The following is a 12,041-nucleotide window of genomic DNA, read 5'->3' as shown; positions in this document are numbered from 1 at the left end:
CACCTGTTCGGTGGGAAGGGCTAGCTAAACTCCAAGGCAACCTGTGGAGATGGTGGGAAGCGGTGTTGCAGGCAGCAAAAGAGACTCAAGGAGAGGGCAGAATCCAACTTACAGCAAACATCTTATGGCAAATCTGGAAAGCAAGGAACAAGTTTACTTTCCAGCAGGAGATAGCTAATGTAAAGGTTATTGTTGACAAGGCACAACAGGAATGGATCGAGTATGAGGCAGCAAGGGAGTCAGACACAGGATCAAATTCTGAACCAGAAAAGGCAACACCAACCCAGCAGCATTGGGAACCGCCTAAGAAAGGAACAATAAGGATCAATACGGACGCGGCCATCTCGGCTAAAATGGTCAAAACAGGTCTGGGGATTATTGCAAGGAACTGGCGCGGAGAATTAGTGAGAGCAAAAGGAATTACTGCGAGGAGGAAAGGAATTGCAGCCACTGAAGAAGCTCTAGCAATCAGAGGGGCGCTCGAAATGGCTCAGTTTGCAGGATGGACAACTATAGAAGTCCAATCTGACTGCAAGCATGTAGTGAGCCTCATCAACACGGACAATGTACAGGACTGTAATCTGCAAACAATCCTGGATGACATTGACGTTCAGAAGAGAAATTTTGAAAGCTGCACTTTCACCTTTGTACCTAGAACGGTAAATCAATGCAGCCATGAATTAGCACAATTTGCAGCAAAGGCAACTAGAAGCTTTGAATGGGAAGGTTCTTTTCCAATTTGGCTTTCAAGTCTAGTTAGAAAGGATATGGGGGTAGTCACCCCTTTTTGTAATTAACTCTTGTATTTTCAAGTGTTGATATATATATATGAGGTTATCGTTTGTCAAAAAAAAAAAGCATCCCTTCATTGAACAACAACCAAACACAATCATAGGCTTGGTGGGTTTAAAGCAATAATTATGCACCTATGACTCAACAAACGTCTTTTTCATTTTTTTTAGGGTAAAAAACAAAAAAATCCATGTGGTAAACCTAATACAAAGAAAAGTCTCTCATGGTTTCAAAATATACAACATGACACCCCGTACTTTTAACTAAATTGTAAAGGTGACGGAATCCGTTAAACTTAACGGAAATGGATGAAATGACCAAAATGCCCTAATATAATTAAGTAAAAGACAGCTCAAAAAAATCATTTGTTTTATTTTCTAGATAGAGAGAATTGAGGGTTAAGGGGTAGAACAGGTATATTTATTAAAAATTAGGTGTAATTTTTTTTTTTTTAGGTTCCAATAAGTCATTTCCATTAAATTTAACGGATTCCGTCACCTTTACAATTTAGTTCAAAGTACGGGGTATTATGTTGTATATTTTGAAATTACGGGAGATTTTCTGTATATTAAATTTATCACAGGGGATTTTTTTGTATTTTACCCTTTTTTTTTAAACCCTTCCGCTCCTCCCCACACAAATGTCTTTTTTTTTTTTTTTACCCTCCTGCTCTTTCCCACACTTTTCATTCTCCAACTACCGGACAAAGGATTTGAACTTTTGATTTGACAATTTGACAGCAGGAAGGATTCTAAAAATCCCCCCCAAGCCACAACTCAACAAACTTCAAGTTGCTTGTTCATCAACAAAGTAAACCACAACGGCAATGGCACAGATATGATTGCATATTGTCAAGCCTATTCAACAGTCGCATTAGAGTTGTATTTCACAAAAGTCAGAAAGTTATTAGCAGCAATTCACAGGATTGACATGCTTATAAAATGAGTTGCAAGGAGATGTGGTAGAAGCATTGCAGAAAAAGGAAAACAACTCGTTTCATTACTACGTTATTCCCGCAAAGGTCGGAGAATATTCAATACCAATACAATAGATAACAACTCCTCCTATTTTTGAAACTTGTGCTAATATATTTAGTAAAATCAAATATAGCAGAAGCATTTAACAAAGATCATTATAACACATTCAACACAAAGTCTTGGACCAAGTTTATCAGCAAATTATTCCAGGCCATGACCATATCAATCAGAAGACTAATGAACTTCTTAGACGAATCGATCAAGGTACTCCTCGACAGTGGTGTACTTGACATCAGGATAAAGCTCTGAAGCCTCTACACGGAAAGATGGCTCAATTGCAAAGTTGGTAGTATCACCGTTTACCAGAATTGCATGGTTAATTGATAATATGACATTGAGCGGAATTGGAGCCTCTGCGAAGAAATGGTCCATTCATACACTAATAATTCATACAATAAAGAATTAAGGAAATTGAAATCAAACTTCTTGTCACCTTGGATGTTCTTCAGGAGTTGTTCCTCAGGAATATATTCTTTCTCCAGAGTTTTACCAATCTTCTTCTCCCATACTGCCACTAACTCATTAAATGATGCACTATTCTTAGGAGGCCTAATGTAGACAACTTTGTTCAATGCTCTTGGATCATCAACAGTTTTGACGGTGAAAGTACCAATGTCATGTTCTTCATTAAAAACAGCTACAATTGAAACATTAAAAAAAAAAAAAAATTTTTAAACACCAGTACAATATTCACGTTCTTACAGGATAAGTTCAGCAGAGGATAAGAAAATGATCAGGTGAAGTGGGTGAAAAAGAATAAAATAGCCAAGTGATATTATATGCCATACCTTTAGCATTTCCATCTCCCAAGATGACAACTTTATCTCGTGGTGGTGCAGTGGCTCCTGGCTGTAACAAGGTTGGAAGAAAATATCCAGCAAAAGCGTTAGACGAGATATAGGTGTAAGGGATCCCTGCTGCCTCAGTAGCCCTACGAATCTGAGACTTTCCTGCAAATGCAGACTTGGCAGGCTCAACTGCATTTTGGCGATCCACATCAACTCCAAACTCTGAAGGGTAGAATTTCTGAGAATTTCACCATATTATGTGTCAGAATTTGGGAACGATAGTAGATAAAAACTGACAGAAATTATACTCTATTTCATTCCAATCTGCAATCTTTTCCTCAAATTCACAGATTGTCAAATCACTGTGGTTTTACACGATGACTAAAAGAACCTCAATTAACTCTGCCCAATAGATAGGCTTAAAATCGACTGAAATTTCAATTAAGCAAATTGGCCAATTAATCTTAGTTGCTTCTCCACTCCGAAAATGTATCATCAAGCTCTACGAACGACACATACAACCTTTAAATACATGAATTTCGTGTGCATTATCAAAATTTACTATATTTCGACAATTAAAAACCTATAATTATCTAAATTGCAGAGCTACAGATCTGCAACATAAGAAAAACAACAAACGTATTCAAATACATTCCCCAGTGAGAATCATTAGTAACAAGACCACATAAACAACACACCTTGACATTTCCAGCTTCTTTAATTGCATCAATGATCTTCCTCTGATCATTCAATTGTCCGTTACCAACAGTTGATATGACCACATCCACCTGTTTTATGGCCTTCACTAAACTTTCATGATCATACAAGTCACCCTGCTCCAAGGAAGAATTCCAATATCGAGATCAAAAACAAGCATCACCAGCTAAAAGGGAAAAAAAGGAATCCCAATTGACAACACTGTCAAATTAAACGCTGCTTACATGAACAAGAGTCGCCCCAGAGTTCTTGAAGCCTTCAACAAGTTTTCCCTTAACAGGATCAGAAACAGTAGATTCTCTAACCAATACAAAGGTGGGATGACCAGCCTTAATGCTGGCCGCAACTATAAACTTGCCAATGTATCCTGTTCCACCAATGATCAAAATCTTGCTTTTTTCTGCCATTCTTGAATATTCTGAGATATCTAAAACTGAAGGGTTATGGAGAGTTTTTTAAACTGATGTGGAGGATCAGGAAACGAATGAAGTCTGGGGACGATGGCATGCTGAGGAACGCTATTTAAGCAGTTCGAGGTTGGTTTGGAAGGTACTGAAGAGACCTTTCACGTCCCTCACTCAAGCAAAAGGGATCTATTATGTCGAGTTGTATTTGATCCTTGTTAAAGGTTAGGTTCATTATCTGAGTGACCAATGAAAGTAAGAGTAACTTTACTTTGAATCTCCAAACTTGTACTTCTTTCTTGCTTTTGCATCCTAAAATTTCGATTTAAGACACGTTGCACTTTTTTTTTTTTTTTTGGTCAATACAGTGGGGTATCCGGGATTCACCCCGACTAATCCCCACTGCACCCTGAGACCCCGCCCCCCAAGAGCCTCGAAGCGGTAGTGAGCAAGATTCGACCACACGACCCAGGCCCCAACTGGGGTTGTCCCGAAGCCAGCCGATCTGTGCCCAGGGGGCAGACACGTTACACTTTAAAATCCATTTTTAGACGCTTGTACTCCAAACACTAAGTTTGTCTCATTTAATTCCAATAAATGACAAAGTTAGCTAAAATAACAAGATAAAGGGCACTGTAAATTAATAATTATTATTATGCCTTTATTTGTACATATTTTCAATTTATGAACACTTAAAACTTCATCTTAGAGGAGGAGGGGTATATTAGATGGTACAGAAGGAGGGAGTGTAAGTAGAGGTTCCGACTTTGAAATCTCCCATTTACACATAAAAGAAAAAAGAAAAACATCCATATTTGTTTGGTTATAAGTTAGGAGGGATTGTAAGTATGTGATTCAAAGTTCAAAACCTCTTACTTATCAAAAAAAAAAAAAAAAAACTCCATCTTAAAAGCTTCACAACAATAGGAACAAATAAAATGACAGCTAAGAATTACCCTCCAAAATATTCATTTTTTGTTTCCATACCTCCTTCTCGGGTGAAGAATTTACATGAAACATTTGTCTATGTTTGGATAATAGATTATTTGGAATATGTTTTGAAAAAAAAATACTGTAACACTTTTTTTGATTTGATGTATGTGATATAAAAGGGTAGTTGAAAAATGTATTGATGATGTAAGCAAATAAATACAATCCAAACAAACCAATTATTAAGTTTCTTTATCAAATTAGTGCTCTTCTCCCAAAAATAGAATCCAATTGCAGAGATTTGGTTGGTTTTGTTACTTGAAAACAAATATGGGGAGGCGAGAGAAGAAGCGACTGCAGGACTAGGTTCTACTTATAAATGAATGGAGCCGGCAATGGTGGTCAAATACATCAACGTTAATGAAACTAACTATGGATCAGAAACAAATACTAATACCATTGGTAAACGTTAAAGATCGGCACCCCGAAAAGAGTTGTGACCTGAATTGACAGGAAAATCTTACCAAACATTGCTCAGTTTTCACGCATCATTTATCGCACGAAATTTCTAGATTCCTTCTAGAACTTATCCGCCGAACACTCGAAGAAGACAAAAGGGTTTTAGGTAAAACGGAAAAATAAAATCTAAAATCTGAACACTAAGGAATTCAAATGCTAAAATATTATTTTGGTAAATCTATTAAGTGATACATGTTTCATAATCAGTTGAATTTAAGCATCGAATTGCATGTATATTATATAAGTTTGGTACTAATACAGGTTAGTAAATGAGTCAAGCCGAATTGATTGTTAGGCTTTGAGCTCGATTTAGTGATCTAACAATCAGGAAATAATGGATCCTATAACTTATTATTTCCTTGATGTTGGAAATATGACTTATAAAGAAATTATGAAATTCTTTGCTTGCTTTTGAGTCTAGAAATTAAACTCTTGCATGAAGGTTTTAAGATAGATTAACTATCTTTTACAGTCTATTTTGTGAATATCAATGATAGAAGGGTTTCACAAATATCATGATTGAGAAAAACTCTCATAGCATTACTCCCACTAACCTTAATGTATATTAATTTACTAGAAAAAATTCTTCTAAGATCAAATGAAGAATAAATTAATATATTATTGAGAAGAAACAATTTAAATTGCATTCTTTACAAATGTATTATGGTGACACATGTGTACACCTAGTTATCAAGAGTCACGTTAAGGACATTTGTTTTCATATTTATCTAACGTAGCTCTAATAGTGAGTTACTAGTGTCATAATTACCCTAAATAAAATCTCTCAAAATTTGGTAGAGATTTTGTGGTAATTTGTGACATTATTCCTAAAAATAGAGATTTCTCCATTTGTACCTTATGAAAACATTACCCAATTCATCCTTAAATGATGAATGGTTACCTAATAATGAGATAAATATCTCTCACCAATCAAAAAGGATAGAAAAAAATTCACAAAATTTTAGTGCTATAATAAAACTCTTATGGCATCCATAATGCTTGAATAGTCTGCTTTAATTATGCAGCCTACCTGAAATATTATAGTCAACAAATCTAAAATCTTTAAAGATTTATGATTTATTTATAGAGATATATCTCAATCTCTTATGCCAAAATTTAAGGAGTTTCCCTAGTGTTAAACATACTTGCTGCCAATATAATTACTGTGGTCAAGTGCAGTATATTGCTCAATTCAAAAGATGGTACTGAAAACTTTAGAATTAATAACTTCACTATTTTCAAAATCTACTATTGGATAATGAGGTTCATAATCATACCCAATAGTAATTAATTTGAAAATACAAATTCTAAAGTAATAAGAAAACAAAATTTCTTGAAATGAGCAATAATACATCACTTATCCTTATGTGAATGTTTATTTTAAAGTTTCTTTATAGAAACTTTTGTTCACTTTTCATATAATCAGAAACGTATTATACTGGCAGCTTAAATTGACAGGTTTAACCAATTCACCAAATATATCACAATTTATAATACTCAACAATTGAGATTTTTCTTTTGAGTTACTTTCTTTCAAGGTAAAGTATCAAATATTATTCTCTTACAAACAACGTTGGTCTTTATTGCTGTTTGACTTAATGAGAACAAAATTACCTTTCTTTCCATTTCTTCTTTCATGAAGGTTAAGTTTCTCTTATTTCTTAACCTCTTTATCCTTTCTTAATACACGTGGTTAAAACAAGTAATTAACCATATATCCTTATATGTATTATGAAGGTTTGAATGGTTAAGAAATTCTGCAAGAAAGAATCAAGAATGAAATGCTATAAAAATAACTCAATCCCAATTTGATGGGACTTTAATTGATGATATAGCAAAATTCTCAACTCTAAGAAATGAGCTAAAATACACTTCAATAGTTAAGTGTCACAAAAGAAAGCCTTCTAATGGTGCTAGTTAAAACTTGCACAATTTCTTTATGGTTTTCATGCAAGATTTAACTATAAATAATTAGGGTTTGAACCCTATTTTATATGAATATGAGACAAAATGAACAAACTATTAAATTGCTCCCAGTTCTCATACTCAACCTCTATATTAGCAAATATATCTACATTATGAGAATGGTTTGTTCATTCTCATGAAAGTGCTAATTTAAAACTTGCACCAAAAACAAAAGAGAATGAATTTAAAAATCAAGCTAATAAGAACCATAAAATCATTGGAATGAAACACTGCATTAACAATCAAGAACTATATCATAAAAAAGCTATGAAAATTTGTACCTTGATTTTGAATCAACCTTATGTCAATTTAAATACTAAATTCAAAACTTTCTATGGACAAAGGTTGCAAACATGCATAGAATTTACTTTACTTAATCATAAGACTAGTAATCTAGGACAATGAATTAAAGAAATAATTTGTACTGTGGGCATAAAAATATCTCTTAATTGACTGTCTAATTTACCATCTTATGTCAATTAATCTCACCAAAATAATTACCTCCCTGTGGGGTTGGATAACTATCTCAATGAATTAATTGCAACTTGATGATGTAGATGCCATTTTTTTAATTTCTTTAATCACTCAACAATATGTGAAAAAGAAATACAAAATTTCTCCAAACACCAATATACTTAAGATGCTGTGGCTTCTCCTAAGTATGCGGCTTTATAAGAAAAATTGTCAACTAATCAATATGTTGACTAAAAATTCATAATTTCAATCACCAAACTATATGTGATGAAAAACTTTTCTCATCAAATATTTGGGATGTTGTGGCTACTCCCAAATATATAATGTAAAAGTGAAATTCTTAGCATGGCATCTTGTTATTTGTTAATAGTCAAAAAACTTTTTGTTGATTGAATTTCATTGAATTTTCCTTTTCTTTTATAATCACTTAATCTTATGTGATTAAAGTTATTTACACCATATATTTGAAATGCTGTGGCTACTCCCAAATATACGATGCAAGAAAACCTCTAATGACAATTCGTAGAAAATGAGTAGTCAACTTGTTGACTAGAAATCCTTGATTTTAATCACTAAACTATTTGTGATCAAAATTGTAGTACACCAATGTTTGAGATGCTATGGCTACTCTCAAACATAAAGTGTGCTAGACTTTATAAGGATATTAAAATAGTCAAAAAGTTTGTATTTTAACAAAAGAATTTCATAATTTGCTTTTTTTAATATTCATTTTTAATCACCAACCTTTATGTGATTAAAATACCCCATGCATCAAATAATTGAGATGCAAGACACACTTTATAGAGGAAATTCTCTAAAATTTAAATTTAATCAATCATGCTAATGTTGACATTATAATATGAGATAAATGAACATAAGTGTATAGTGCACAAAACGCTACTTAATTCCAAATAACAACAGGAACATGAAGGCCAACTCATATTGAAATCATGCCTTTAGATATTTATCTTATAATAAGGTAGCAGAGATTCAATAAACCTCTAGATCCATTCAAATAAAGTCAACCAATTATCTTGTATAGATTAATATGATATTAATCTTTTGATTGTTGAATATAACAACTATTTATATGTTTCTCGAATTATTATATTGTATTGATAACAACAATCAATACATATAACCCTTACAATCAGAAATATGCAAGTCCAAGAAACATTCAAATTACTTGCAGCCATACCAGATTATTGGAGGAAATCTGGATGAATTGCATAACCAAATAAAATATCATATGAATGATACATATATATAGGATTAGTCAATAAATCTCAATTATTGAGAAAATGGACCATAGATCCCATGGCAAATTAAATTCGATTTGTTCAAGCTTGATACGACTCTCTAAAACTTTTATCAGATTGCCAATAAACCATGAAATTATGACAGGTGTCGAGCCTGTGCAATAATAAATACCTACTCGAGAAAAAATAAATTTTCTGTGTATAGTAGTGAGTAGGGTCGAATCCACAGGGACTGGGAAAAATTTGATTCCTTTCAAGTTCGGGACACGGGGGATTTTTATCAGAAATAAACTAAAAATAATTAAACAATTTAACTAAAAATAATTAAATAATTTAACCAAAAATAAATAATTAATTAATACAATTGTAAATAACAATTAAATAAATGATAAATAAATTCTAGCCAAGGATACAACTACGCAGACACAGTCCATTCATCTGATAATTGATGCAAAGAAGGTTCACTTAATTTAATTAATAGGCTAGTTATAGTCACCGATAAACTCTAATGACCAGCTTTTCCTTAATTTATTGATAACCAAGGTACGACCGTTGATTACCCCTAACCAGGAAATACTCCTAGGTACGACCGTAGGAATTAATTTCCTAATTGCATTAAAAACTAGAAAAGCCTAACCCAAATTAATAACACGCTACGAGGGTTATTTAAATCAGATTGCATGTCCCCCTAGTATGTGAAAATACTAGTTGTCACTAATATTAACCAACTAAACAATTACGGATTTAATTGATTAATTTGACAAGAGATTAATAAGTCAAATTGCACATCGGGCCCTTGATATCCAATTAACAAAATAATCCCATGGAAATTAAAATAGAAAACATGCAAATATTAATAAATTAAGGAACACGTAAAATTAATTAGATCTCACAGATATTTGGGACTGCGTCTTCGCGTTGATCCTTGACTAGAGGAGAAAATTAGCCACGCCTCATAAGAAAATTCCCACGCAATTTAAATGGAATCAAATACATAAATAACTAACTAAGAATTTAGGAAGAAACTTGAGTCTCCGTAGACTCTTTGAACCAAAGTTGCACACTACAAACAAGGAAAGGAAGAACTCCTCTGAAAACCTGATACTACCTCTCTTCCTCTCCGTAGAGAGAAAACTAATCTAATGTCTTCTGCCAGCCCTCCTCTAGTGCTTTTTTCTCCTTTTATCTTTAGCACTAGTTTCCTAAGAGAACTAGTGACGTAGGAATCAAATTGGAAAAGCTCCTTTCATCATCAAAGTCCATCTTGACTAATGAGTATATCTCCCACAATAAGAACACATTTTCTAAATCAATGTTACGTGGTCCCCGCAGAATTCTCTCCTTTTGATTTCTTATTGCTAGTGGACTTGCCAGGACTTAATAATAGGAAGGCAACTCTTCATCAGCAATTCCGTTGGTTTGCACAATTTGGGCTGATTGTGGAAAGCTTTTAGAAGCTTTCACGTGTGGAGAAATCTTCTCAAGAAGGTCCCCTTTTAGCACTTTTCTGCTCCACTTTCTGAAATTATATCCAAATACCAAATATAAATATATATTGACAATTAAAACAATATTTGGCAAGGATAAAGAGGAAAATTAACGATAAAATTACTAACAATTAATATCCTATCAATTCCCCCACACTTAAATCATGCTTGTCCTCAAGTATGGGAACACTAAACTCAACAATGGCTAACTCTCATTTCATTTACTGCCAAGCTACGCTTATCCCAAAATCAAGTTTTAGTGGCTAAGTGTCAAGACATATTTCTCCCGGTTAGCTCCTGAAATCATAGACTCGTCCAATTCATAGCTAACTCGTCTAAGAAATCAAAATATTAAACTAGCAAAAGTTAGCAATTGGGTCAACTGAAAATCAAAATCTCAACATTGAAGAACAAGGATCGGCAGGCCAACATGATCATAAGCTTACTTATTATTTTCTTTTTCTTTTTTTTAATAAATGCTCAGTCCCAAGCTATTCAAGTCTTTTGACGTGAACTCTGACATTTTTAGATGAAAGAGCCCAGTTACTCAACTCTTCACAACTTCAGGACTAACTACTCATATATATAGTCACTTTTTGACGCGAAAGTCGACACTTGTGGTGAAGACTCCCGGTTACTGGGTGACAACACTAGCGGAGTAGGGTCATTTATTAATCACAATTAAAGCACCAGAAAACCAGATAATTAAAGATCATGGCCCACGTCATCTCCTAACATGGAGAACTGAGATCAACAATTGCCCAATCCACACAACAATTGCTAGTAAAATATTTTGATTGCTTAAACAAGTTAACCACAAATTGCACCAAGTCATAAAACTCATGGTATTCACCAAGATAACATACTTTTACTTGCCACTTAAACAAAATTCATAAGATAAATCACAACCAGCAATAGACGAATGAATTGCCATATTTATTCATCAAAACACTAGTAAGAAAGGCAGCAAATTAAAGAAACACCAATCAAAACTAAACCCAAATCCCCCCCACACTTAAATCACACATTGCCCTCAATGTGATAATGAAACAGTAAAAATAAGAAGAAGGACAACGAAACTCCCCTGAAGCTGATGCCAGCTATTAGCACCTGTAGTTGGAGGAGGCGGAGCGGAGGTCAAAGGGTCGGGATCGTGGTTTCACCATTCTTTCCAAATTGCACTCCAAACCACAATAGACAACAGTTGCTAACGAATAATGGAAACAAGAAATTCAAAGCACTAACAAATGAAAAATCAATTCAATGAACAAAATGCACACTTCATTCACTCACAAGTTATACAGATATCTCAACACTTATAACAAATGCAATCAATAAACACTCGTGGTTCCAAACTTATCCAAATGTAATAATAATGTACCTCAAAATCACCCCAATCAATGTAGTAATTGAAATGCAAACAGACAAAAGGCTCTCATTTAAGGCAATTGAAGGCAATCTACTTCAATAAGTAAATTTAAGTGTTAAAGGCACCTCCCAATTGAACAAACAACTGTAGCAAATTACCCACAGTTAGACACAAAGTACAGCAGATTAAACACAATTCGACCTAAAATATATATATATAATGATTAACGATTGGACATTCAATTCTAAAAATCACACGACTAACCACAAGTCAATCTACTAAATAAATAAAAATCAAGCA

The 12,041-nt window shown here is 33.7% G+C and overlaps 1 protein-coding gene across 1 annotated transcript; it reads right to left on the bottom strand.

Moving 5' to 3' along the window:
- Positions 1–1,762: 1,762 nt before the first annotated feature.
- Positions 1,763–3,807, bottom strand: LOC113776341 (isoflavone reductase homolog TP7-like). The gene is made up of 5 exons (XM_027321477.1): positions 3,559–3,807; positions 3,316–3,450; positions 2,618–2,855; positions 2,263–2,466; positions 1,763–2,182 (listed from the first exon to the last, which is right to left on the bottom strand). The coding sequence occupies exons 1-5, from the start codon at positions 3,739–3,741 to the stop codon at positions 2,016–2,018; spliced, it is 927 nt and encodes a 308-aa protein (XP_027177278.1). The 5' UTR covers positions 3,742–3,807; the 3' UTR covers positions 1,763–2,015.
- Between the last annotated feature and the right edge of the window lie 8,234 nt (positions 3,808–12,041).

This window comes from Coffea eugenioides, chromosome 1, assembly GCF_003713205.1.
Source record: "Coffea eugenioides isolate CCC68of chromosome 1, Ceug_1.0, whole genome shotgun sequence".
NCBI classification, from domain to species: Eukaryota; Viridiplantae; Streptophyta; class Magnoliopsida; order Gentianales; family Rubiaceae; genus Coffea; species Coffea eugenioides.
This window is presented reverse-complemented; position numbering and strand designations above follow the sequence as displayed.